We start from the raw sequence: 26,694 nt of genomic DNA, 5'->3' as shown, positions 1-26,694 counted from the left end.
AAAACTTAGAACAAATGACGTACTTTAGAAAGATACAAACATCCCCCAACCTGGAAAACATTAGTATCCCAACCTAATTATCCATGTTAGGCCAGAAATGAGAGGAAAAATCCCAGCATCATTTGGGTAAACGAAATGTTCAGGAATATTTAATCTTTCAAACTAAAAAGTGCTACAATATAAAGATAGACCTTGAAAGCAAGCACAAAACTGTATTAGTCCATTAGTTTTAATGCTTACTGTTCTTCATTCTGCAGAGAGAAAGCATTAATCCCACATATCAGATAACCTGAGTCTGCAGCATAATTCCTACTATCCCAGAGACAATGTTTTTATTTACAAGTAAATTTTTATCTTCAAAGAAGAGACTCAACCCTTCTTTCCACCCAGCTCATTCAAAGCTACTTATTCCAGTCAAGGGGAACAACAGAAAAACTCGTTTTACAAAAGGGAAAAGTAAACATAGAAAGTAACACAGAAAAAAGGCTGATGGGAAGATATTCCGTAGATGAATAAAAATGGTTTAATTAAGAATTGGCTTAAAATATGCAATTAATCCTGGGTGGTGGCTCACGCCTGTAATCCTACCAGGTGTGGGAGGATCACTTGAGGCCTGGAGTTTTGAGACCAGCCTGGGCAACATAAGGAGACCCTGTCTCTACAAAAAAATGAAAAAAATAGCTCGGTGTGGTGGTATGCGCACGTAGTCCCAGCTACTTGGCAGGCTGAGCTGGGAGGATTGCTTGGGCCCAGGAGTTCAAGGCTACAGTGGGCTATGATTATACCACTCCAGCCTGGGTGACAGAGCAAGACCTTGTCTCTAAAAAAATTAAAAAAAAAAAAACAACAAAAAAAATTAAATTGCAGGTATGTGACTTAACTAGCTGTGAGACCGAAGGCGAGTTACTTAAATCTCTCAGTTTAATAAATAGGATTAGTAATAGCACCCATCTCAAAGTGCTTTATAGATGTTTGCATGCACTTTTTTTTTGTTTTTTTTTTTTTGAGACAGAGTCTCACTCTGTTGCCCAGGCTAGAGTGAGTGCCGTGGCGTTAGCCTAGCTCACAGCAACCTCAGACTCCTGAGCTCAAGTGATCCTCCTGTCTCAGCCTCCCGAGTAGCTGGGACTACAGGCATGCGCCACCATGCCCGGCTAATTTTTTCTATATATATTTTTAGCTGTCCATATAATTTCTTTCTATTTTTAGTAGAGATGGGGTCTCGCTCTTGCTCAGGCTGGTCTCGAACTCCTGAGCTCAAACGATCCGCCCACCTCGGCCTCCCAGAGTGCTAGGATTACAGGCGTGAGCCACCGCGCCCGGCCTGCATGCACTATTATTTCAACAATTTAGAAACCTTTGAAAGAAAATTCTCAAATTATAGTTCAATGTTATTTCACCTATCAAGATAGTCAAGAGTCCTATCAAATGTCAAATTCTGCTTTTAAAGCATATGATTCCTAACAAAAGAAAAAAAGTACGGGTGAGGTGAGAAGACAAGTCACCTCTGCTCCCAACTCGTAAATGGCAAAAAAGGCAATGACTATTGATCATAATGGTCCCCACCATTTTGATGTTAAAAGAAAAAAATGCACAAAACTATTTATATTCTATGAAAATACATTTCATACCTCTTTCTAGGCTACCCAGAGGAACAGCTTCTTTGGCTTTTCATAGAGCAGTTCATAATCTTCACCTGAGCTTTTCTCTTCCATTTGAAAGGGATAAATAAGGAATATACTGTGATATGCAAAAGTGTTTAGCCTCTACCATTTCTTCCGTATGCTTCTAGTATAGCACACATGAGACTTTATGTTGTTTGTATGTCAATTCCTCACCCGTCTCTCTCAGTTTCCTGAGGGTAAGTTTTGATGGCCAGTGTGAGTTAAGGATTATGGAGTTCAAAAGACCTAGGTTAAAACCCAGTACTGTGCTGGTAAATGGCCCTCTGGAAAAAGCAGCTCTGATTTACAGCATTTGCCGATTTCTGAGGTCTAAATGTTCCTACTGTGGCCAAACTCAAACCTTGGCTGGCTCACAAGATTCCTGAATATTTAACAATTGGCTCTAAACAGCTGGCAGGAGTTGGCTCCATGACAACACTCACTACGACCTGGGCGATGTGCGTGCTCAGCCTCACTGACCCTCAGTTGCCTCAGTATGGAAAGAAGGAAGGGACAGTACCTGGACTTCACTGGGGTGTGTGATAGTAGGAATCGAATGAACTGAGTCTATCTAGCGTAACTTCAGACATACAGCAGGCCCTGGTTCCTAAGTATTTGCTGTTGTATAATAGAAATTGGATAGAATTCCATGAAGTGTAAAGCCTCACATTCATTTAGTGAGAAAACACAACTAAATAAAATTCTAAAATACTGGTTTCTTTGACAGGTTTCAATAAAATAGAAGACCACCTTTGGCCTTCCACTCACATAACAGTACTTCTGAATCCACTCTTCTCTGTAACCCCCATCCCTACCTACCTAAAGAAGTTCCAAAAATACAATTTAAATAGGCACAAAGTGCAGAAAGTATCGTTAGGAGTGTAGAAACCATAATCTAGGGGCAAAGGAGGAAGGAAAACGGCGCCCTGTCGTGGGAATGGCTATTGAAGGACTGGATACCGCACTCTCAGGAACCCTGGGAGGTGCCATCACCACCCTCATTCTAAGGATGAGGAAACCAGGCTCGGGAAAGTTAAATGATTCCCGCCCGGCTGGTAAGTGGAAGGAACGAGACACGCATCCCAAGTTTCTTATCACCCCCAGTCCCGTCATCTAATACTAGAGAAGGCGCCTATTTCTAATGCTAGGAAACCTGAAAACAAGTCAAATATCCAACAGGACAATGTTTAAGCAACCTGTGGCACATTTTCGAGATGAAATGCTACATGTGGACTCTATCAATATGAAAAAACAGAAACAAGAACTACAAAATCATTACACTTACGTTTTGAAGAATAAGTGTATCTGAAAATGCTCATGAAGTGGGAGAAAAATGTAGGATATATACATAAACCACAGGGTTTTGTTTTTTTTATTTTTAAAAAAAACTACATACATGACTAGAAGGATATACAAGAAAATGTGAATAGTGGTTCTCTAGATGGCTAGATTATATATTTCTATTTTCTAAGGCAAGTATTTTTAACAAAAATTCTATATAAGTGACAACTGTTAAGATGACGAAGATGAGAATTACTGAGCTATATGCTATATCAAAATAACCCTCAATTTTTCTGTTTACTACACTTCTCCAGGTACTAAAGAAAGTATAAAAGTTATGTTAATGACATTCTTCTTCTGTCACTCACTGCTGTTTTTCATTTTAACTTTAATATAGCAGCTGAATAAAGGTAACATAAAAAAGTTAGCTAAAATCTCACATATTTTGTCATTTCATTCTCCTCCATGCGAAATATAGGTGTCAACTTTGCTAACAACATGAAGAGACTGAATTAGACAATACTACCAAAATCAAAGACCTAATAAAAAAAATTCTTGTGGGGAGGAGGATCTCGTACGACTACACATCATTTTTAGGACATGTGATAATTGTACAGGGAAGGTCGCTTTCCTGTGCTTAGGCAGCATTAATGTAACAAAAGATGGCATAAATACGATATTTTAAGCGGTTTCTGCATAGTGAATGCACATGATAGAAAACGTCACAGATTTTTCAACAGCTTATCTTTCTTTTGGCCTATGTCAAGTCGGGAGGCAACTATATAGGAGCTTCACTAATGCATTAAAAATTCATGACAGTTCTTAAAAGTTTAAAGAAATAAAATAACAAAGTCCTTTATTTACAAGGCCCTGAATTGCTTTGCTGAAATTCAAATTTTAAACCGTAAATTATCTTTACAAAGAGTTTCTCTAATGGGATCTAGTCAGCTACACCAGTGTCTTAACCTTTTTTTCATTATTGACATTTTAGACATTTTTAAAGCACCCCCCCATTGCAATTGTTTTTCCCCCGTGAAATTTTATTGCCACAGATACACTGTTACCTGTGTACTTTATGTATATATGTGCTTTATATTAATACATAAAAAGAGTGAGATATTTTCACCCTGTTGGGGGAGAGAGCACTCCCAGTGGGAAGGTATAATTTATACCAACCAAACAATCCAGTCATTAGCTCATCAGTGACAATGAGGGGTGAGGACATGCAGACGTGCCGCTTTGTGGGCAATAGTGAATGTGGATTTCAATAATTTCTGTATCCTAACCAATAAAAAGCCACTGATGTTTCCGTCTAAAACAATTTGGGGTTGTGGATGTCACTAGGGTGTGAGCCAAACAATAGTACTTAGGAGATTAAAAATGCTGATTCTATTTGGGGAAAAAAATCAAAATTAAAAGTCACTTACGATACAAAGGCAGAGAGAAACTGTATTATTTAAAAAAATAAAATCCATATCAAGTGAATTATAGAATTTACAAAGTCATATCGAACCACATTAGATTCTTAAATCTCAAACTTTGAAACATGAAATCTTTAATTTTACTACTAAAAGACCAATTTTAGTTTTTTGGGATATTGTTTTGGAGGGGAGAAATCTCCTGTAATTACAAATCATTTTTAGGACAAATAATCAATGAGATAGAAAAGAAAGAAAAGTACCTTTTTCTTTCCTTGCAACTTTTGAGACGGGAGGAGAAAGTAGAAGTGGCTCATTGGTTGGTTCGGAAAGGTCCGGCACCATGCAGGCCTTGCTGGATCTAGTCCTTGTGCGCCGGGAAGACTTAGTAAAAGCAGGTGGAGCAAGCAGACTTTCTCCTTGGCAATTTGGTTCTTTGGGTGTCACTTCACCTACGCGTTCTTCTGACACTGAGTGTAACGAATGCTTTTGGCTTTGATTTTCAGTCCGTTTTGTAAGCTTTTTCTTAGAACTCCTCACCACAGCAAGTTCCTCATTTGGCACTAAAACAGATTTTTCTAAAGCTGGTTTTCCAACATTAGTATTCTCACTTTTAGCTGGGGTGTTTCTTGTAGATCTCCTTTGGATGCTGAGAGCTCTTGTCTTCTTAGGACTTCTCTCTCCCTGAGCAGCCTCGGATCCTACCTCTTCAGATGGATTTACTTTCCTTGGTCTACCACGTTTCTTAGCCGTGGTAGGTGTATCAAATTCTGCTCGAAGAGTTAACTGGGATGAATCGGGTTTACAGTCTTTCATCACATCTGATGGACTAACCTCTCTCTTTCTGACCCTACTCCTACGTTGAACAGGCAGTTGCTGGTCACTGGATTTTCCATCTTGTTTATATCCTTTATTTTCAGAAGCATCTAAATTAGCACTTCTCAGTTTTCTGATGGTTCTGCTAGGACTTGCTACTTTACTTACTTTCAGATCATTGATAATATCAATGCTTTCCTCGTTTTCTACAGATTTTTTAATTCTTTTAGGAGTCTTTTTTGTAACAGATGAGAGCTTAACTTCTTTTTTAAAAGAAGTTTCTTCAGTTGTTGGTTCCAACTGCTGAGATGATTTTAACTTTTTTAATTCTCTACCTGTAGTGACCTGTAATTCTTGTTCCATAGAATTAATACTTTCTGACGTATCTTGATTATTTTCTCTCTTTCTTCGTCCTCTTCTAGGAGTAATAGAATTTTGAGGTATTTGCTGGTTCTGAGATATTCCTTCAACATCAGGGCGGGGGCTCTCAGAAGCCTCAGAAACTTTTGTCTTCCTAGTTTTCTTCGTAACTGATAGCCGCAGCATCTTAGGAGTAGCAACATCTGCTGACTCTTCCTGTTGTGCTGATTTGATACTCAGATTTTGGACACGCTGTCCTCTTGTGCGAGTTCTGGAAGAAACCATGTCATCCACCTGGCTGACATTCATAGTCATTGTATTTGTCTCTTGAACAGTTTTAGGTGTAGATCTGACTACCTTGGTGGAACTCATTACCTTTTGGCTAATTAAAGGTATATTTTCATGAATGGTCTGTTCCATTGTATCTGAAGTAATCTCTTTACTTCTTGTGTCTTTAATTACATCTAATAAATTTTCCGCAATTGCTACTTTAATTGGTTCAGGCACATACGGTAAAGTCTCTACCTTTTGGGACTCTTGGTCACTAGTTGTAATAGATGGCAAATTTGCAACATGTCCATGATTATCCTTTTCCCCACAGGACACAAGTTTTTCCTCAGTTGCTGTGTTAACTGCTTTAGGTAACACATCAGATGATGCAGAATCACCTGGCTCAACTTCTCCTTCTTCACCTTCCAATATCAAGGTAAAGTTGCTCTGAGCCACAAAAAGTTCCCCATCTACTTCAGCAATGTCACATTCAGCAGAGTCTTTATTTTCAGGCAAGTCACAAAACTGTTGCTCAATAGTATCAAGATTATACTGAAGCTTAAGAGTTCCTGAGGGATATAATTCATTAAATGAAAGATTCCTAGCCTCTTCTCCTGAATCTTGAGCTTCAAGCTTTTCAAGTCCAATCACCTAAAAATAATTAAAGAGACTGGTTAAAGAATTTTAATATATATTTTCACAAATCACACAGGTTTTTAATGACCATCTCACCCTTGGTGTGTGCATTTTTAAACATAAACTACATTTAATATGGCATATGCTTATGGGTTTACTTCATAAAATATTCACTTAGGCAATCAGACTTTCCCATTCAGTCAAAATAACTAGACAGAAAAAGATTTTGAGATTATGACTAAAATTAAACTAGAAATTCCACATTTCCCTGGCTAAAAAGACAGTCTTAACAAAATCTTAAAAATTATTATGATGCTAACAGTCGTGAGAAGAATTAAAGGACTTATTCTATTCTCACCCAAGAAAAAAAAATTAACTGGAGAAAAAGAAACAACCCCCATACCGTGTTTTAATGTTACTCCCCAAAGTACCTAACTATCCACACTTTTCTAAACAGCACGATCCCCATAAGGTTGAAGAACAAGTCACCTACATAAGCTCCCTTGGGCTAGACTCAATCCTCTTCCCTTTGCTGGGGCTGCATAAACCATGAAATTCCTAAGGCTTTCAAGTTCAGTACCTCTCCTGCAAGGGTTTGGTGGAAGAAGGAATGGTCCTTGCATTGACCTTTTGGTAAGGGAAGGGGAGAAAAAGGAGGAGGTAGAAAGTAACAGAGAGATCTCCTGACCAAGAAGGTAGAACATTACCACCCGCCTAGACAATGACATTTTCCCACTCCCCAAACATTCAGTGAGATGACAGATTGGAAATAACCTAGACATGAGGATTCCCACTCACACCACGCCCACGATTTTTATTAGCTTCCCAACAGAAGAAATAGGAACTTTATCCATCTGTCTCACAGTGAGAATATTCATTAAGGCGAATATGGATAAGCATGACATTTTTATGAGTTAAGAAACTTCCCAAAGTCTATACAATCAGATTTCTATAAATAATTACAAGCGTTGGTTTTTCATTTTAAATTAATTTATCATATAAAAGTTGCCTGTTGATAATAAGCTATTTGATGGAATTTTTTAAAAAGTCACATTAAGTACTAAAAAAAAATCAAACGAATCCTTTCTAGAGTGTACAGAACTTTAACACCAGCCAGTTCAATATCTTTCTCCCATGAGGACGCATGGGGGCAAAGTCCTGTTTAACTGTATCCACATATTTAATATGTACTCTGAAGAATCTAAATGTTACGCTTGTCTCTGGAGTGGTCTTTATCTGTTTTCATATGACTAAAAACACCCTTTCATTTGAATGAAATTATAAGCAAAAATTAAATAGTTAAAATTGTGGCTTTGCTCACACAGCCTTTTGGCTTTCATGAAAACTAATTTCTTTCCTTTTCTTTGTTAAGATGGGGATATTGCTACGTTGCCCAGCCTGGTCTCAAACTCTGGGCTGAAGCAATCTTGCTGCCTCCACCTCCCCAGTAGCTGGGGCTAAAGGTGCGTGCCATGACACCTGTCGTGAAACCCATTTCTTAAAGGATGTGTTCTTTTACATTCCACAAAATATTTATATGCTTATTTTTTGAATCTAGATTCTTTATATAGCAGTCAAATAATACATCAGCTTTGAACTATTGTCTTGACTAAACCAAAACTAAAGACTGACAAAGAAGTAAAAAATTAATTTTTTTACATGAATTTCTTGAGTATCAGGAGGACTGTCAGAAATTGGAGGCTTTTCTTCTGGTAAGTCAACACTTTCTTTTAGTACATCGACTTCTATTTCATGGTCTTCTTTTAAGTTCAATGCTAGTTCCTGGTCAAGTCTATGTTCAGAGATAACAGGACCTTCGGAGATAGTAAGCCCAGAGCTTCCACTACCGCCAAGGACATCGGCCACAGCTGAAAGAAAAATGAGAGTTAATCTTTTACATTCTAAACTGAAAAATAGATCAATATACAATTAAGGAAGCAAACAGGAAGGAAAAGGCTACACTGCGCTTGAGAATATTATCTTAATAAACTGTGATGTTGCCAGAATGTCTTAAAGGGAAAAAGCCTGTGAAGATTTACATACTAATCCTCTTTTCTTCAGTACCCTTTCAGTTTAAACAATACATACTTGTTTTCCGCAAAGGTAAGACACAGAAGATAAATTTCACATTTAAAAATGACAACATTGGTTTTTCTCTACTGGGATATAATTCCTGCCCTTATCATGACACTTACATGATTAACAAACTGCTTTAAAAGGAGGTTGAGATTTTGTTCATCCGAAAATTTTATTTACCTAGTGACTATTAGACAACCAGCTCTCCTTGTTGAGCCATTATAGAATTACATGAGGACCAGGCAATCTGGGATTGCATTTGATGAAAAAGAATGTGTATCTCTCTTCTGGAAGAAAGTATAGAAATGGGTGCAAATGTACTCTATCACTTAAAAAAAAAAAGAAAGTTCTTTTTCTTCCTCTTTGCCAACGTTTTGTATGTCATTTAGCAATCACATCTGGGTTTAGAGTTTGTAAATGACACAAAATACTTCAAGGGGAGAAAAAGGACTAATAATCAAAAGTCTTTTAGTATTTGACAAAAATTGATTTTAAAAAGGTTAAAAACAAAAACCAAACTATGAAAAAATATTTACAAATTTTTAACAGATAACGGGGCTATTATCCCTAACATGCAAACACTAGTAAGATGAAAAATGTTTTCCATCTGTCAGTCTGGCAAAGAGGAATGGGAAAACAGGTACTTTACCTTCTATTCATCAGTCGTGAAAGTAAGTATACAACCTTTACTGGAGAAAACAATAAAATACTAAAAATCTGTGCATACTCTTTGACCCAGCAAGCTCATGTCGCTATCCAACGGAAATACTGACACAGAATGAACAAAGACTCAAGACTATTCACTGCAGAAATGAAATAGCAAAACAAACACAAATGGTGAGGAGCCCCTATGTTCACCAGTAAGCAGTCAGGTAAGCACGCCACACAATATCCACACTATGCAGTACTGTTTGATCCTGCTCTTTTTAATGGCTCTGTCTATATTACTGACATGGAAAAATATCTTAAAGTTGCTTTTTTGATGATAAATATACTAATAATGTAATGATAATTATTTATGATACTAGCTAGTATTTATTAAACTTTAAGTGCCAAGCACTACTCTAAACACTTTACGTGCAACTGGCTTAATCCTGACTACTCTATGAAATGATACTACTAATATTCCTATTGAAAACTATCAATATTTTACAGACAAAAAATAGACATATAGCTCACAGTGTTATAGTAAGTGCAGAACTGTGTTATAACCTCTTTAGCCACCAAATTATCTCCTCTTTGACTCCTATAGTGGAAGTCTTAGAATGGTTTTTCTGGACATATTTTTCTTTGTAACATGAAAGAAGAACACAGTAAATTACCAGTCTACAGCCAGACTGCATACCTGCTACCTGATCTTCCTAGACTCTGATATCTACATGGGCAACTTTCATTTTTATTCTGTGTTATTCACAGATGAGGGAAAATATGCACAGAAAAAAAAAATTTCAGGAAAAAGATACTTTAAACTGTTAATTATGGATCCCTAAAATGGGTAATCAGGTTTTTACTTTACATGTTAGACAGTTCTCTCTGGATTATCTTATATTACACTGCTAATCAGGGGGCAAAAACAGGTCTGCTCAAGCTTACTCAAAGCCCTGTTCATAATGTGACAGGCAGAAGGCAGAACTGTTGAGAGCCTGGGCTCTAGAGTCAGGTAACTACGTCATAGTGCAGTGTTGTGAGGATTAAATGAGTTAATATATGTGAAATGCACCGACCAGTTCTGCACATAGACATTCAAGGCATCTGCTGCCCCTAAGCCCAACTGTAAGCTCACTGAGGAAAATGTATCTTCCTCATCTCTGTATAGCCAGAGTCTAAGCAATAGCACTCAAAAAAAAGTCCATTAGATAAAAAAAATTAAATGACTTCCATATATTTATTAATTTCCCTGAAGTAAATTCAGTCATTTGTGATTATTTTCTAATGAAAAGCCAACCTTGCTTGGCCTTAAGTTATCACAAACACAGAATAAAAATGTAGATGTCAGAGTCTAGGAAGATCAAGTAGCAGGTATGCAGTCTGGCTGTAGACTGGTAATTTACTGTGTTCTTCTTTCATGTTACAAAGAAAAATATGTCCACAAAAACCATTCTAAGATTTCCACTGTAAGAGCCACAGAATGCCTTATAGGCAATCCACTGTTTTATAGCTGGATACATCACAGAATGCTTTCATGCCAGGAAAGCTGACCAGAGAGGAAGAATTGAGGAAAAAAAAAAAAAAAAACCTGAATAGATTTTTTTTCTAAGAACAGAATACTTTTTACTCAAAACACTAAAATGAAATAATCCTAAAGTCAAAATAATACATACATTTATTGTTATCTGCTCTAATTGCAGAGGTGCAGGTTTCAACAGGTATTAATCCTTCATCCAAAACTGGTTCCTTGGACTTCAGGGTGAGAATTTTCCTTGAGAAATAGAAATACATACATTAGTGTACAAAGAAGAACCATCTCCTCTAACCTGCTTTAGTCCTACTGCCTTACCTATTTGTGATTTTGTTGATGAAAACTGAGGGTGAGAGAAACAATATCATCCAAGCTCATTTTGAACAATATAAAATTTACAAGTGAATTTAGAAACAAATAATGCGGTACTTGTTTTTCCTATTCTCTAATATTTTACTTTTTTGGCAACAGTGACATGGCCTTTCAAGTACAAATGAAATGATAATCTGTGGCCATAGTCTTCAAATAAGCCTATCAAGGATTACAGAACATTTCCCATCAGTAGAAGAAAATAATTGGTAATCCTTTCATATTAGTTTCTCCCACTTCTTCCATGAAGGCCTGGCAAAAATTCCAGCTAATCTGGGTTTCTCTTCTTAGAAGTAAAGCATATGACTGATTTCAAGAGGTGATTATTATATAGACACTGAATTTTGGGGGTGGTTTGTGAAGTCACTTTGATTATTTATCAAGTAATGAACCACTCACAATGTCTTAAATTGTTTTATGTGGGTTGATTTCACTAAATTACCCTTACAACTTGATAACTGAAGCTGTTACTTTTTGTGTCTTCTACAACAGTGCTACTCAAAGTGTTTATATGCAAATCTGTGTCCAGTGTTACAGAGAGACAAGGAACTTTTTTGCCAAAAGGTCAATCAATTACTTCACACTTCACTAATCATACTGATTAGCTCAGCTGACTTTCACTAAAGGAAGCAGTACACTGATTTATATTCCAATGCAGGCTGCTTATCTTGTTGCAGACCATAAACTGAAGCGGCCACCACTTAACCAGACCATGGTTAAGCACTGCCCTACATAATCTAGTGTATTGCCTTTCCTGGTACAAAGTGTCCGTGAAATTATTTGGGAGCATAGTACTTCAATTAGTCACTAAAAAAGAAACAAAAACTTAGCTAGAGTCTTGTATGGAATAAATGGTAGGGCATAAAATTATCTCTGAGTCATCTTCCTTATGTTCCACTTTGATCCTATAGGAGTCCTGTGCCTGACATCCTGAAACCACGGAAAGGAGAGGGCATGGAGGAAGGCACAGCTGTGAGTGAAACTTTGGCTCTTTAACAAAAGCAATCACCAAAGAATACTAAAAGAGTTCCGCTTCGATTCATCATGTCTCTGTATATTCCAGAAATGTCTAGAAGCACTATAAGATTTCATGGTAACTAACAAATGACACACAGTTGTACAACTAAACTTCTTTTAAAACAGACATTACCAAAATGGAAATGTCAAAGATTTAAATAAGATCTAATATGTATAGAATATTTTACTGCTGGTTCACCATTTCACTAAGCTTTAAAAGTGTCTGAATTTTTCTCCATAAACTTACCCTTCATGGGTAGATGGTTCGCAAGCAGCTTCAAGTCCTTGACTAGCGCTTAAGTGATTTAGTTCTGAAAATGCATCCTCTGCCACTAAGACATCCTTTGTCTCTGCATCTTCTGAGGTGCCTATAGATCATACAGATAAGAATATTACTTATGCTAAATGTTCAGTAATGACTAGTGGTCTTGGACTATTATTTTTTAAAAAGTTGCTGGGTCTGGTTTTTTTCTCTTTTAGTTTTACTCCCGTGTTACCAGACTGCCAGTACTTCAATCTTCTAATTCTCTGAGCCTAAATCAAGAGCCCCACCCCCCCACCCAGCCTCCCACTTCTCATTTTTGGCTTAACAGGCACTTAAACAAGCAAGTGTTTTACATATATTGACTCACTTAACACTCAACACCCAAAGCGGTACATGAGGAAACTGCAGCACAAGCACACACCGCTGTCACAAAGTTTGCTGCTTTACTTACTAGGTAGCTAAGCTGGGATTCAAATTTAGCCTGTTTCACACTGGAGTTAGTGTTACATTCCCCCTCACAAAAACAACAGAGATTACTACTTGAGACTGCCTAACACTGCACAAATAATCGATGAAGATACTGCTATGAACATTCTCAAATATTTATCACTTAAATATTTAAGTAGAACATGGCTCATCAAAAGAGCAATGTAAATTTCTAGACATACGTTAATTAAGATTGTCTTAAAGTTCTTAGAATAATTAATAATGCTTATGTTTACTAAGTAAAGATACCATAGTACAAACTTCACTGGACTCACATCTTACAATAACTTAGTTCAGCCTAGGCAGAAAATATTACCCAAAAGAAACTACTTATGACCCAGATTTTTATTTAAGTATGTGGTTTTACAGATTTAAAGTTAGGAGTTACTTTAAATAAACTTGTTAGAACTGTGTGAGGTATAAGAAACATAAAAACAAGCTTAGGTTTCTGATTCATCAATTCTAGGCCAACTCTCTCCTTTTCCTGGTGTTCCTCTGGCCCCTCATACGCCTCCCAGCATGGCGTTAACCAAACTGCATCATTCGTTACAAATGCTTATTTGTCAACAGAGTCTACCACATTCTACGTGACATGTGGGCAGTTATGATGTCTACTTTACTGATGGACTTGATCGTCAACACCTAGCATATGTACAGGAGGAGCTACCTGGAGCACATACATTAGGGACTCAAAAAATTTTTTTGATAGGTAAATGAATATAAAGACAATAAATTCATGGGTCTTGGACATTTATTTTGATTGTCCAGTGACTGTTTTGGAGGTGAGGATGGAGGATAGAATGAAATTCCTCATTTCTGAGAATTCTAGAAAGTTGGGGTGGCTGGATAAATAAAAATTGCAGTAACAATCTAGTCTGTAAAGTTAATATTGTTATTTCTTGTACCTATGAGAAGGCAATTCAAGTCAGACTATACAGCATCTTACATTTCCTTCCTTTAACATTGCTGCCATTTTCCAAATTTCATGGCCAAATAAAAAAAAGTAATACACATAAGGTCTCCTCCTATCAAATCTTATACTTACTTATGAAACAATGTAACCCATACTTACAAGCTGGAAGAATAGATTTGTGCATTATGTCTAGGACCTAGCACACTGTGAGCATAAAATAATTTAATCCTGATGTTTTTCTCATGGTAGAAAAAAATTCTATTACAAATTTTATTGGAGAATATCAATAGCAATCTTGACTATTTGGAAATGAGTTCTTACCCATTTGTTTCTCCAGGTTTGAAGGAGTTACTTTTGACTCAAACATATCTTTATCACTGTCCTTTTCAGTTTTTTCAGTTGAATTTGTAATTAGTTCAGAAGAAGAGCTTGTTGGCTCAGAGGCCATGAAAACACTATTTTCAAAGTCTTCTGGTAATGGTGCATCCTGATACTCTAAAGTAGTTTCGTCTGATTTGGCTGAAGTATTGCTGTTTTCTTTGCTCGTGTCCAGTGTGTCCAAACTTTGTAAGGGTTCATCCTGTGACCTCACATCCATTTCTTGATGGTTGTCCTCGGGGATATTCGGGGAAAAAGACGTGGCCTTATCTTTGCTCTTCAGCCATTCAGTTTCTATTGCAGCTTCACATTTTTGAAAAGGTGTAGTAACAAATACTTTTGTTTTGTTGTCATCTGCAGCCTGTAGTGTAAGATTTTGAAAAGAAAAAATGAAGCAGTAAGTATCAGTGTAGTTCAAAGCTACCCATCCCAATCATACCCACCCTTTCCACGCTCTGTATTTCTCCAAACTCTCTTCTTAATCAAAATTCACTTATCCCAAATCCGTCCTCTTCAGATACATAAATAAAAGGTGGTTAAGGGTTATTTATTAGGTAGTTAATGGCTTCCTAATTGGTAATATATCGGAATTTTCAGAAGACTAAAACATAGCATAGGCTCGTCACCAAATGGGTTCCTATTAACCCACAGTGGAGCTCTGAAAGACACACCCTCCCACATAGACAACCAGTTAGAAACTTAGTAAGAGAAGCCACACAATATAAGGAAAATACAGACTCAGAATTAAGAGGTCTGGATTCTTAGTCCCCTTTGTGCTACCAAATAGTTGACTACAGGCAACTTATTGCTGCTTCCGAGCCCTATTTTTTTTAATCTGTAAAATGGTGAGTTTCACTTAGCCAGGGCCCTGTGTTTCTTTCAGGACTTACCTTTCTTGATTTCATGACTATCTATCTGCATGACTGTGTACAAATATCCACAGTGATAGTATTTAAATTGATTAAATTAACTTTGTGCCCATGGAAGCTAATACATTATTAGTTTTGTCTCCCAATTATTAGCAAACTTACTCCAGCAGTCCACTTCGTGTTCATGTCTTCTTCCATGAATGAAATTCTAGTTTCTTTAAGTCGTAAAGGAGGAGTAAGAGACCTTCCAGGTGATAAAGAGGGCGACGCTAAAGGTGTTGTTCGAAGACCAGACCTTAGGATGGACTGAGGAGTGAACTCAGCAAATCCGGAAGAAGTAACTGACATGGCCAAAGTTTTAGCTTTCTATGACAAAGAGCAAAGAGAACTACACCATTAGTGTCTGTAAAAGGCAATTCTATAAGAACAGATGGGGTCACTGGAGTCACAATAGTGGTTTTATTCTCACCTCCAATAAACACGTGAACAGAAGTTTTTATTCCAGATAACTGCAAAGAAAATATAAAATTCTACCAGAGCTTTCTACACGAAAGGCTACAAAACATAAAATCGTATTCATAATCTATCTAAAGGCCTTGGTTCTTTCCAATTTAAACTCGGCTAAAAAATTGCCAATTAGTAAGATAAATTATTTAATGCTTACAAAATCTTAGGTAAAAGAGATATTATGTGAGAAACAGAATGTAGATTAATTCATTATAGGAACCTAATCTAAGTATTTTTAGAAAAAAATGGAATTTCGTCACGTGAATCCAATAATAACCAAATTACTTACTAGAATCCTCTTAAGATTTAGTATAATTAATAAAAATAATTTGAAAATAGCATATAAATTATTTAGTAGAAATAATTCTTTCACGTGTCCTCTAAATGTCTAGTAAACAGATTATTGAATCCCATTAGATTACTGACTTCTACTAGACATTTTACAAGATTACACTGATACTTTTTCTAGACTATTTTGGCAGCATTTATTCCTCAATTTCATTCTATATGAAGCTAGTTGTAGAGAATTCAAAATGTGATTGTTTTTTCATACATTAAAAAAAAGAAATACTGAAGTTTGAGGAACTTAATAATCCTGTCAGCCTATTTTAGGAATAGCATTTATTGAGGTATCTTTTATTTAACTTGGAAAATAAGGATTCCCTGGCTTCAATATAAACGCTGGAGAACCCAGAAAAAAAATTTTAAGTTTAAGAAAACTTCTGGGGTTCAATCCAGAATATTGGACAAGGAGCTAGGGGAATAACATGTATTAATAAAAACACTTTGAAAATGAGAAGGTAGGACAGGCATGGTGGCTTACGCCTGTAATCCCAGCACTCTGGGAAGCCAAGCTAGGAGGATCACTTGACGCCAGGAGTTCAAGACCAGCCTGTACAACACAGCAAGACCCCCATTTCTACAAAAACAAACACACACCATAAATATATACATCAATGACTGACTGACTGAATGAGAAGGTATAAGATCACTGCTACTAGTCATCACAAGTTGAGTTTTGTAGTTTCTCAGCAAATAACTTACAGGGGAGTGGGCATGAAAAGGCAATTTAAAGGCAGATAAACTATTGCTGCTTCCGAGCCCTATTTTTTTTAACCTGTAAAACTTAAACTGTTTTAAGTTTCATCACAGGAGTAAAAAAATTTAAATAAAAATAAACCTAAGAACTAAAAGGCGTTTGACAGAAAGAAGAAATAATAGCATAATGGTATCAGCAATGGAGTTTATGTAAAAATAAAATAAAAATAAACCCAAGAACTTGAAAACATTTTACAAAGGACAAAGACCTATTTATAATTACTATATAGAGCCTGGTACTATAGCCAAGACAGCGATGTGGTTGTTAACTTTAACCAGGAAAGGGTAAATTTAATCCATTATGAAAATACAGTAAGCATTTGCGAATATCTATAAAAAGTAAAAAAAAAAAAAAATAAATAAAGTGTTGATTACCCAGCGATATCAGTTATAAGTAACTTATTTTCTCCTTGCCACTTGAAAAAGAAGTCCCTAGCTTCATTACGAATGCTTGAGATGCAATACTAACCTTAACTACAAGAGGAGTTTCAAGTAAATTTAATTCTGAAGTCCTAGAGGAATTTTGACGTGATCCTTTTAATTGTGAACTTGCAGGCAATGAACTGGATTCTAGACACAAAGGAGAGCTTGTGGGGGTCAGTTGCTGAATAAATCCGAAACATTGAGAAGGCTGAGGGACAGGATGAACAACCAAATTCAGCAGTCTGTAACCAGAATATACATATGAATAGAAAAATCCTGGTAACTTACTGAGTTATACTACAAAAGAAAAGAATTTAGTATCCCATTTAGTTATTCTAGTCACACGTCTACATTCACTGGTAAATATGGTATAACCACATGAAAATACAAATTTAGTCAAGTATATAGTAATGTAATCCAAACTGCCACCATTAGCGCAAAAAGTCAGATAATTATTAATTCAGTAGCAAAAAAGATAATCAGAAATTGCAGATAATAAATTTAAAAAAGAGTTCTAGTCATCCTTACTCCCTTTTACCAATATTTACTGAGTCCTCACTATGTGCCAGGCATTTATTTTCAAATGAAGATGCTAATGATTGCAAACTACTAAAGAAAACATGGCAAGCTTCCCTAGTAATCCATTTACTAAAATTCACTTTCATCAACGCATAAAATATCCTTTTACCTACATGTGACATACATAATGAATATTGGTTTATTTGACCTTTATGGTTCCAACTGCAACAAATACCAGACTGACAAAAAGTTGTTTTTTTTGTTTTTGTTTTTTTTTTCAACTTAATGAGTTTGTTGACAAAATAGAATCTCAAGATTCTACTAAGTGGTTTTCCATAATGTCCTGGTCCCAGTTCATATGAAATGATAAAACTGACCTCACTGATGACTTGTATTAAAGCATGCATAGTCCAAATAATCTTTAAGACTTAATTTACAGATAAATAATTTAAGTGAAATTTCCTGGTTATAATTTCTAGTGGATCATTTGCACAAGTCACTTCTTTCTCAATTTCCTAATAAACAGTCTATTTTATGGTTATATTTTCTAGCAACAAAAATAATATCTTTTTATTTCCCCCAAATGCCAGTGTGGCTCAGCTGAGAATAACCAGAAAAGTGCAGCATGTTTTGGAACTCAGAAATAAAAACTTCAGTTGCTGTGCCTTCCTTGTCATTCTGTCCCCTTATTCAGTCAAGATTTTTGCTATTAGGGGTGGCAGACCAACAAAGATCATGGTTGCTTTAAGACCCAACCTATTACCCAGTGGGGAAATATTTACAGGAAGCATTTTCTCTTCTTTTCCTTTTTTTTTTTTTTTTTTTTGAGACAGAGTCTCACTTGTCAGCCTAGCTCACAGCAACCTCAAACTCCTGGGGCTCAAGCGATCCTCCTGCCTCAGCCTCCGAATAGCTGGGACTACAGGCAGCACCACCATGCCCAGATAATTTTTTTTTTTTTTTCCTATTTTTAGTTGCCCAGCTAATTTCTTTCTATTTTTAGTAGAGATGAGGTCTCGCTCTTGCTCAGGCTGGTCTCAAACTCTTGATCTCAAGTGATCCTCCTGCCTCAGCCTCCCATAGTGGGAGGCATGAATCACCTCACCCAACAAAGAAGCATTTTCTTATACAGAGTTTTCCCATTTGTTATTCTGTACCAAGCACAGCTTTAAGATTTCCATTAAACAAAGAATATTCATTCAGGCTGCTAGATATTTCTGTTTTCTGTTCCAACTCTTCCTTTCTTTCCTTAACTCATTTGAACTCAAATTCTGTACTTATTAACAGTTTGCTCGCTTTTATACTGAGCTATCCCACGTGGTGTTTTGTTCATTGCTTTGCATTGTGTTAATTTATGTCTAAGGTACCTATTTATGAATGACTGCTTCTCAGAAGCAGGGCCTGTGCAACAAATGGAACCCACTGAGTCAAACCAAAATTCTTATACCGAGATGACTTAATTTAGGATAACTTAATTATACTTAAAAATTTATACCAAAAAAAGTATCAAGAAAAAAATTTTAAAAGATATTTTTGAAAGGAAATGTTATATATTACACTAGGTTTTAGGATTTCCTCAACAGCTTTTAGTACCATGATATAAATAAGAAATGCATTTTATATGACACACAAAAACAAAACATAAATTAGCACTTAACCTTTACTATATTCAGTACCCACTGATTTTATCTATTCTACTCTTTCATTAAAAGATATATTAGTCAGAACCATTATATTTACTTACTACCCAGTAATGCAAACCAAAAATTAAAAAATACAGAATTAGGAAAAGAAATTATGCTTATAGAAGATAAATATTCATATCTCAATGGGCTCTCTTCCACCTGAGTTAATACTGGATACAAAAGGTCCTCAGGCTGGGTGCAGTGGCTCATGCCTGTAATCCTAGCACTTTGGGAGGCCCAAGTAGGAGGATCGCTTGAGCCCAGGACTTCTGAGATCAGCCGAGGCAATAAAGTAAGACCCCCATCTCTACAAAAAATTTAAAAAAAGCAGGCAGGCATGGTGGTGCATGCCTATAGTCCTAGATATTTAGGAGGCTGAGCCAGGAGGATCGGTTGAGACCAGCAGTTTGAGGTTGCAGTGAGCTACCACAATGCCACTGCACTCTATAGCCGGGTGACAGAATGAGACACTGTTTCAACAAACACAAAGCATTCTCCTGATACTTCTTTAGGCCCTGAGGCCATTACTGAAAGGTCTTAAAACTTTTATTATTGCTCCCCTGCTAAACCTCAGATCTATTAAAGTACAAAAGGACACAGAAAAAGAGACTTGAGGAAAAAAATTAGAACTACCAGTAGTAAAAAAAGAATGTCAGTAATAATTATTTTTATTTAAGATATCTTCTTACCATTTTATGAGACTAATTAAAGGGAAACAATCTAAATGTAATCCAAAAAATTGGAAAATCCTTTCAAGCTTTGAAATTATGTCCATCATTACACAATTTATAAACATCTTTGGCCTCAATTGTTTGTATGAACTTCTCTCGATTATTTTATTCTTTGTATCAAAAAGTTAATTTTATTCCCATAAAATGTAATTTTGCCTTTGATAAAACTTAATACAAAATTTGGAATGTCATAGGCCTACTAAGGACAAAGAATACATCAAGAGACACTTTGTTCTTTGCTACTAATACTCTAAATAAATACTTACAATTTCATCTTAGATACAAAACTACTCTTCTAACAGCATAGGTAAGATGTAAAAGTATTACTGCATCTGAAGCTATACAGACTGAAATTTCAGTAGGCTGCATTGAATAGAAGAAAGCTTTAATACGAGCCAACCAAGATTAATTAGTAATTAATTATAAAAACAATCTTCAGAGATCAACTAATAAGGAGACAATGTTAAAATTAATGGTTTATTTTGCTCATGGTTTTAATAAAGCAAACTTTGCTCCTTTTCACTGAGCATTCTGAAATTATTAAGCAGAAATTTTAAGTATCCTATTGATGTAAAATTTCCTAAAATTACTATATTGCCCGAATTATAATAAAAAACATTAAAATATTCATTTAAGAATCTAAAATAGTATCTGTAAAATTTTAAAGACAATTAAAAATTACAGTTGTAATTATTGTCTAACACTGTGTCATTAAGAATACTTTAATAAACTCTTACCTAGAAATTTTTTGTGATGCTTTTGAAACTGGTGTTCCAAAAAATGCCTCAGGTAGCCCTGGATCTGGGAGCGAATACATTATACGAGATGGCTCTTCTATTTTAGGACTACAAAGAAAATAAAAATTTGATTTTGATTATATATCCATCACAGGGAGCACTGATAAAAATGCCACAAGGTATATTAGATGGGAGAGGAAGGGGTTTTCATTTTTCACTTTGTATATTTCTGCATTATTTACAAATCACAATGAACATATGTCACTTTTAAATGTAAAGATAAAAAGACATTCTACTTACAAGAAATGTAGCCAACAAAAAGAGTTTTTCCCCAGCCTGGGCAACAGCGAGACCCTGTCTATACAAAAAATTTAATAAGGCTAGCCAGGTGTCATGGCGCACACCTATAGTCCCAGCTGTTCTGGAGGGTGAGGCAGGAGGATCGCTTGAGCCCAGGAGGTTGAGGTTTCAGTGAGCTATGATTGTGCCATTGCACTCTAGCTGGGGTGACAGAGCAAGACCCTGTCTCCAAAAAAAAAAAAAAAAAAGTTTTTCCTTTTTACATACACTAATAAACTAAGTCAATTGTTTATGAATACTGCTGATATCCAAAGAAAATTATTAAGTAGAATGACCAGAAAAGGTGTAAGAAAACCATACCTATCATAAAGTGAGATGCTATTGTTAGGCTCATTGTTTGCCCAAACTTCTCCAATTTTAGATAACACATTATAGATGAAAGCAGATCTTGATAATACAGTTCCTCTTACAGCTTGCTTTGGAACTGCTGACAATGGTTTGGGTCTAGAAACTGTAAAATGAACAACATAGGATTTAACTGCATTTCTAACAAACAGAATTTTAATAAAAGAACATGAAAGAATGATTAGAAAACACAGATCACATGGTGTTAAAATTATATTTAGTTTAGATACAGTACAAAGAAATATAACAATTTAGACTTTTAGGAAATGATAAAACAGCACAACTGTGACAAATCTGAGTACAGGCATGCCTCATTTTATTGGGCTTTGCTTTATTGTTTTTTTTTGTTTGTTTGACTAACTGAAGGTCTGTGGCAACCCTGCATTGAGCAAGTCTATCAGCACCATCTTCCCAATAGCATGTGCTCACTTTGTACCCGTGTCACATTTTGCTAAGTCTCATAGTATTTCAAACTTTTGCATTATTATTGTCTCTGTTATGGTGACCTGTGATGCTACTACTGTAATTGTTCTGGAGCACCACGAACCACGACCATATAAGATGCAAACTTAATTGGTAACTGTGTATTTCCCGACCACTCCCCCGCCGTCCCCTGCCCTCTCCTCAGGCTTCCCTGTTGACCTGAGTCAAAGCAATATTGAAATAAGGCCAATTAATAACTGTACAACGGCCTCTAAGTGTTCAAGTAAAAGGAAGACTTGTACATCTCACTTTAAATCAAAAGCTGGAAATGATTAAGCTTAGTGAGGAAGGCGTATCAAAAATCAAGACGGGCCAAAAGCTAGGCCAGACGGGTAGCCAGGCTGTAACTGCGAAGGAAAAGATCCTGAAGGAAATGAAAAGTGCTACTCCAGTGAACACACGAATGATGAGAAAACAGCCTTACTGCTGACACAAAAAATTTAGTGGTCTGGATAGAAGATCAAATCAGCCACAACATTCCCTTAAGTCAAAGCCTAATCCAGAGCAAGAACTTAATCCTCTTCGATTCTATGAAGGCTGAGAGAGGTGAAGGAGCTGCACAAGAAAAGCTGAAGTAGCCACAGGTTGGCTCATGAGGTTCAAGGAAAGAAGTGGTCTCCATATCATAAAAGTACCAGGCGAAGCAGCAAGTGCTGATGTAGAAACTGCAGCAAGTTGTCCAGAAAGTCTAGCTAAGATGACTGATCAAGGTGGCTACACTAAACAGCAGATTTTTGATGGAGATAAAACAGCCTTATGTTGGAATGAGATGCCATCTTTCACAGCTAGAGAGAAGTCAATGCCTGGCTTCAAAGGACAGGCTGACTCTCTTATTTGGGGCCAATGTAGTTTGTGACTTTTAAGTTGAAGCCAGTGCTTATTCATTATTCTGAAACTCCTAGGGCCCTGACAAATTATGCTAAATCTACTCTGCCTTTCCTCTGTCAATGAAAGAACAAAGCCTGGATGACAGCACAACTGTTTAAAACATGGCTTACTGAATATTTTAAGCCCATTGTTGAAACCTACTGCTCAGAAAAAAAGATTTCCTTCAAAATCTTAATGCTCACTGACAATGCACCTAAGTCACCCAAGAGCCCTTATGGAGATGTACGGGAGATGAATGTTGTTTTCCTGCCTGCTAACACAACATCCATTCTGTAGCCCATGGATCAAGAAGTAATTTCAACTTTCAAGTCTTAACACTTAAGAAATACATTTCATAAGGCCATAACTGCCATACATAGTGATTCCTCTGACGGATCTAGGCAAAAGGGATTGCCTTCTGCAAAGGCATTCTAGATGCCATTAGGAACATTTGTGAGTCATGGGAAGGGTCAAAATACCAACAGTAACATGAGTTTGGAATAAGTCACCCTTATGGATGACTGAGGTTTTTAATACTTCAGTGTAGGAAGTACCTGCAGATGTGGTGGAAATAGAAGTGGAGCCTGAAAATGTGACTGAATTACTGCAAACTTGAACGGATAAGAAGTTGCTACTTACGGATGAACAAAGAAAGTTGGTTTTTGAGATGCAATCTACTCCTGGTGAAGATGTTATGAACATTATTGAAATGACAACAAAGGATTTCGAATATTACATAAACACAGTTGATAAAGCAACAACAGAGTCTAAGAGGACTGACTCCAATTTTGAAAGAAGCTGTACATGCTACAGAGAACTAGTTCGTGAAATGAAGAGTTAATCAACGCGGCAAACTTCACTGTTAATTGCCACGGCTACTACAACCTTCAGTAACAGTCAGCAGCCATCAATATCGAGGCAAGATGACGAATCACTGAAGGCTCAAATGATCGCTAGCATTCTTTGGCAATAAAGAATTTTTAAAGTATTTTTTTAAAGAAGGGTATTGCACACTTAATAGACTACAATATAGTATAAACGTAACTTTTATATGCACTGGGACAGCAAAAAATCAGAAGACTTGCTTTACTGTGATATTCACTTCATTGTGGTGGTCTGGAACTGAACTCACACTATCTCCAAGGGATCCCTGTATATATCAGCAAAAGTGAGCTACATTTAAGACAATGGTGGTTTCAGAAAAGTAATCATTCAGTATCTTTTCTAGGCCAGTAGTTTATGATGTCCTTCAATGAAATCTTACCTTCTCGAAAAACTGATGATATTTTAAGATGGTAAGGCTTAGCTCGTTCAATGGCTAATTTTCGGTGGACTCTAGGAAGGATTTTTCCGTATTGGTCTAATATAGAATTTCGAGCCACTGATCTCTCCCGCAAACGAGGATCACGATCATTCTATTGAACATATCATAATTCGTAAAAATTTAACCTTCAAAATGTTAGGTGCTATAGTTATATATTTACCATTTAAGGTAAAATTATAAATATCCAAAAACATCTTCCTCCTATCTACATACCCATTTGTCCAAACCAAGGACTACATCTAAACACCTAATTGCTTTATCAATCTTTACCCATCAATAAATTCCAAATCTCTGCTACCAAGCCTTGATTCTTTACAGCTAATAGAACAATGGTTATCATTTACTAAGCATCCACATGTGTGAGGCAACATGCTACTTCACATACACCCCTGCGTTCATTCTCACGAGATATTAACCACTTTACAGGTGGGGAGACCAACGCTCAGAGTATGTCCCAAGCACACAGAGCAACTTAAGAATTAGACCCTGATGTCCAGTGCTCTTTGTACTATTTAACTCTTACTGCTGTTTTCCCTGAGTGAAATGGTCAGTCTGGCACGATTACAGGCAGACATCAGAATATAAATGGCATATATAAAAGAATTAGATAAGTAATGATACCATTCCCAATTCTGTTACAAAGATCGAGTAGAGGATCTCCAAGTTCAAGGTAATGTAAGGCACAGTGGTTACCAAACTGCAAGCTGTTACATAATAAACCAAAAAAGGCTGCAGTTTTCCTTGTTCTCTTGTCCCCCACAAATAAACAACTTGAATCATACCATAAGATTAATCTTCAGAGTGTGGTTCAGCTGCAAGGCAGAGACATAATTGGCACGCTGCAAATGATGAACTAAAAGGAATTCATGATTCTGAACACTGGCACTGGACTGCAAAAACTTCACTAAACATTCCTAAAAACAACAAAATAGATTTAGAAACTATTGCTTTATCCTGAATTTCTGACAACTTTACACTGATAAGTAATTACCTGCTCAGTGTCTGTAAATGGTAACTTCAGTAAATCCTCCATTAAGCCCATTTCCTGACAGACTTCATATGTGTACTTCAGTAACTCCTCTATATTCAACCGATTAGAATGTTGCCGCAATAAACCCCAAGCCTCAATCATGCACCTGAAATCATTATCAAAGTTTAGTTTTAGAAAAGCTATTTAAATGTTTACAAGTAATCTACCTATAGAAACTCAAAGATATTTTATACATGTAATTTAAAAGTACTTAAAAAATTTATTGAATACTAACTGCTGCATAACGAATCTTGTTAATAATGTCAATGAGACATCTTTAAAGAATTTTATGCTGCTCTTTAAGTGTAACATAATAATATGTAAGTATTAAGTGGATCCTCACACTCCAAACCAGTATTGTTCAAAGGTCAACCGCATATTGCTACTGTCTATTTCATCAATTCCATTTTATTAACATATATAAGAGTATATACTTTCAGAAGACATACTTACCTATTAAATAGCAAAACACTGAGGTGAAGAATAACATCATTACTACTGGACACTGTTGGCTTCATGGTCTGAATATATCTGAGGGCTTGTCTGTGCTCGCCCTGACTCATGAAGGCCTGAATAATCTTTGAATGTTGCCATGACACAGGTTTTGCAGTAGCTGGATGACACAGAAGATCCAAACCACTCTGCAAAAATGACATGAAAAGTGCTAAATATAAATATAATCCTTTGTATTTAGACAAAGTAGCTACCCCTTTAAAAAGACAGGTGAAGTTTAGGCACAGTGGCTCATGCCTGTAACTCTAGCACTTTGGGAGGCTGAAGCAGGAGGACTGTTTGAGGCCAGAAGTTGGAGACCAGCCTGGGAAACATAGTGAGCCACCTGCCTCTAAAAAAAATAAGAAAAATTAGTTGTGTGTGGTGGCATGTGCCTGTAATCCCAGCTACTTGGGAGGCTGAGGCAAGAGGATCACTTGAGCCTAGGAACTCAAGGCTTGCAGTGGGCTACAACAACAGAGCAAGACTCTATCTTTGGGGGTAGGGGGTGGTGGGAGGCAATACTGAAAACCACAAAAATCAAGATAAAACCAATTTAAATGTAAGCTGAAAGGATCTACTTTTTTTTTTTTTTTTTTTTTTTTGAGACAATTGCCCGGGCTAGAGTGAGTGCCGTGGCGTCAGCCTAGCTCACAGCAACCTCAAACTCCTGGGCTTAAGCGATCCTACTGCCTCAGCCTCCCGAGGGGCTGGGACTACAGACATGTGCCACCATGCCCGGCTAATTTTTTGTATATATATATTTTAGTTGTCCATATAATTTCTTTCTATTTTTAGTAGAGACGGGGTCTCACTCTTTCTCAGGCTGGTCTCGAACTCCTGACCTCGAGCGATCCACCCGCCTCGGCCTCCCAGAGTGCTAGGATTACAGGCGTGAGCCACCGCGCCCGGCCTGGATCTACTTTTATTTATGGTATACAGCCGGCTCTCTGTATCAACAGGTTCTGTATTCAGATTCAACCAACTGTGGACGGTAAATATTTAAAAAAATAAAAATAAAAAATGACACAACAATGAAACATAATAAAAAAATACAGTATAACAACTATTATATAGCGTTTAAGTTGTATTAGGA

The 26,694-nt window shown here is 36.5% G+C and overlaps 1 protein-coding gene across 1 annotated transcript in view; it reads right to left on the bottom strand.

Moving 5' to 3' along the window:
* Nucleotides 1-26,694, bottom strand: part of AHCTF1 (AT-hook containing transcription factor 1) — a 70,465-nt gene that overhangs the window by 2,700 nt on the left and 41,071 nt on the right. The window contains exons 21-33 of the mRNA XM_069484527.1: nt 25,560-25,747; nt 25,068-25,212; nt 24,859-24,990; nt 24,017-24,167; nt 21,358-21,508; nt 20,698-20,805; nt 17,072-17,267; nt 15,160-15,363; nt 14,072-14,489; nt 12,334-12,454; nt 10,843-10,940; nt 8,105-8,313; nt 4,627-6,460 (exon numbers count right to left, since the gene is read on the bottom strand). Of these exons, the coding sequence (XP_069340628.1) occupies nt 4,627-6,460; nt 8,105-8,313; nt 10,843-10,940; nt 12,334-12,454; nt 14,072-14,489; nt 15,160-15,363; nt 17,072-17,267; nt 20,698-20,805; nt 21,358-21,508; nt 24,017-24,167; nt 24,859-24,990; nt 25,068-25,212; nt 25,560-25,747 (3,955 nt within the window). The remainder of the gene's footprint in view (nt 1-4,626; nt 6,461-8,104; nt 8,314-10,842; nt 10,941-12,333; nt 12,455-14,071; nt 14,490-15,159; nt 15,364-17,071; nt 17,268-20,697; nt 20,806-21,357; nt 21,509-24,016; nt 24,168-24,858; nt 24,991-25,067; nt 25,213-25,559; nt 25,748-26,694) is intronic.

This window comes from Eulemur rufifrons, chromosome 11 (genome assembly GCF_041146395.1).
Source record: "Eulemur rufifrons isolate Redbay chromosome 11, OSU_ERuf_1, whole genome shotgun sequence".
Classification (NCBI taxonomy): domain Eukaryota; kingdom Metazoa; phylum Chordata; class Mammalia; order Primates; family Lemuridae; genus Eulemur; species Eulemur rufifrons.
The sequence above is the reverse complement of the archived record's forward strand: the minus strand, read 5'-3'. Positions and strand labels throughout refer to the sequence as shown.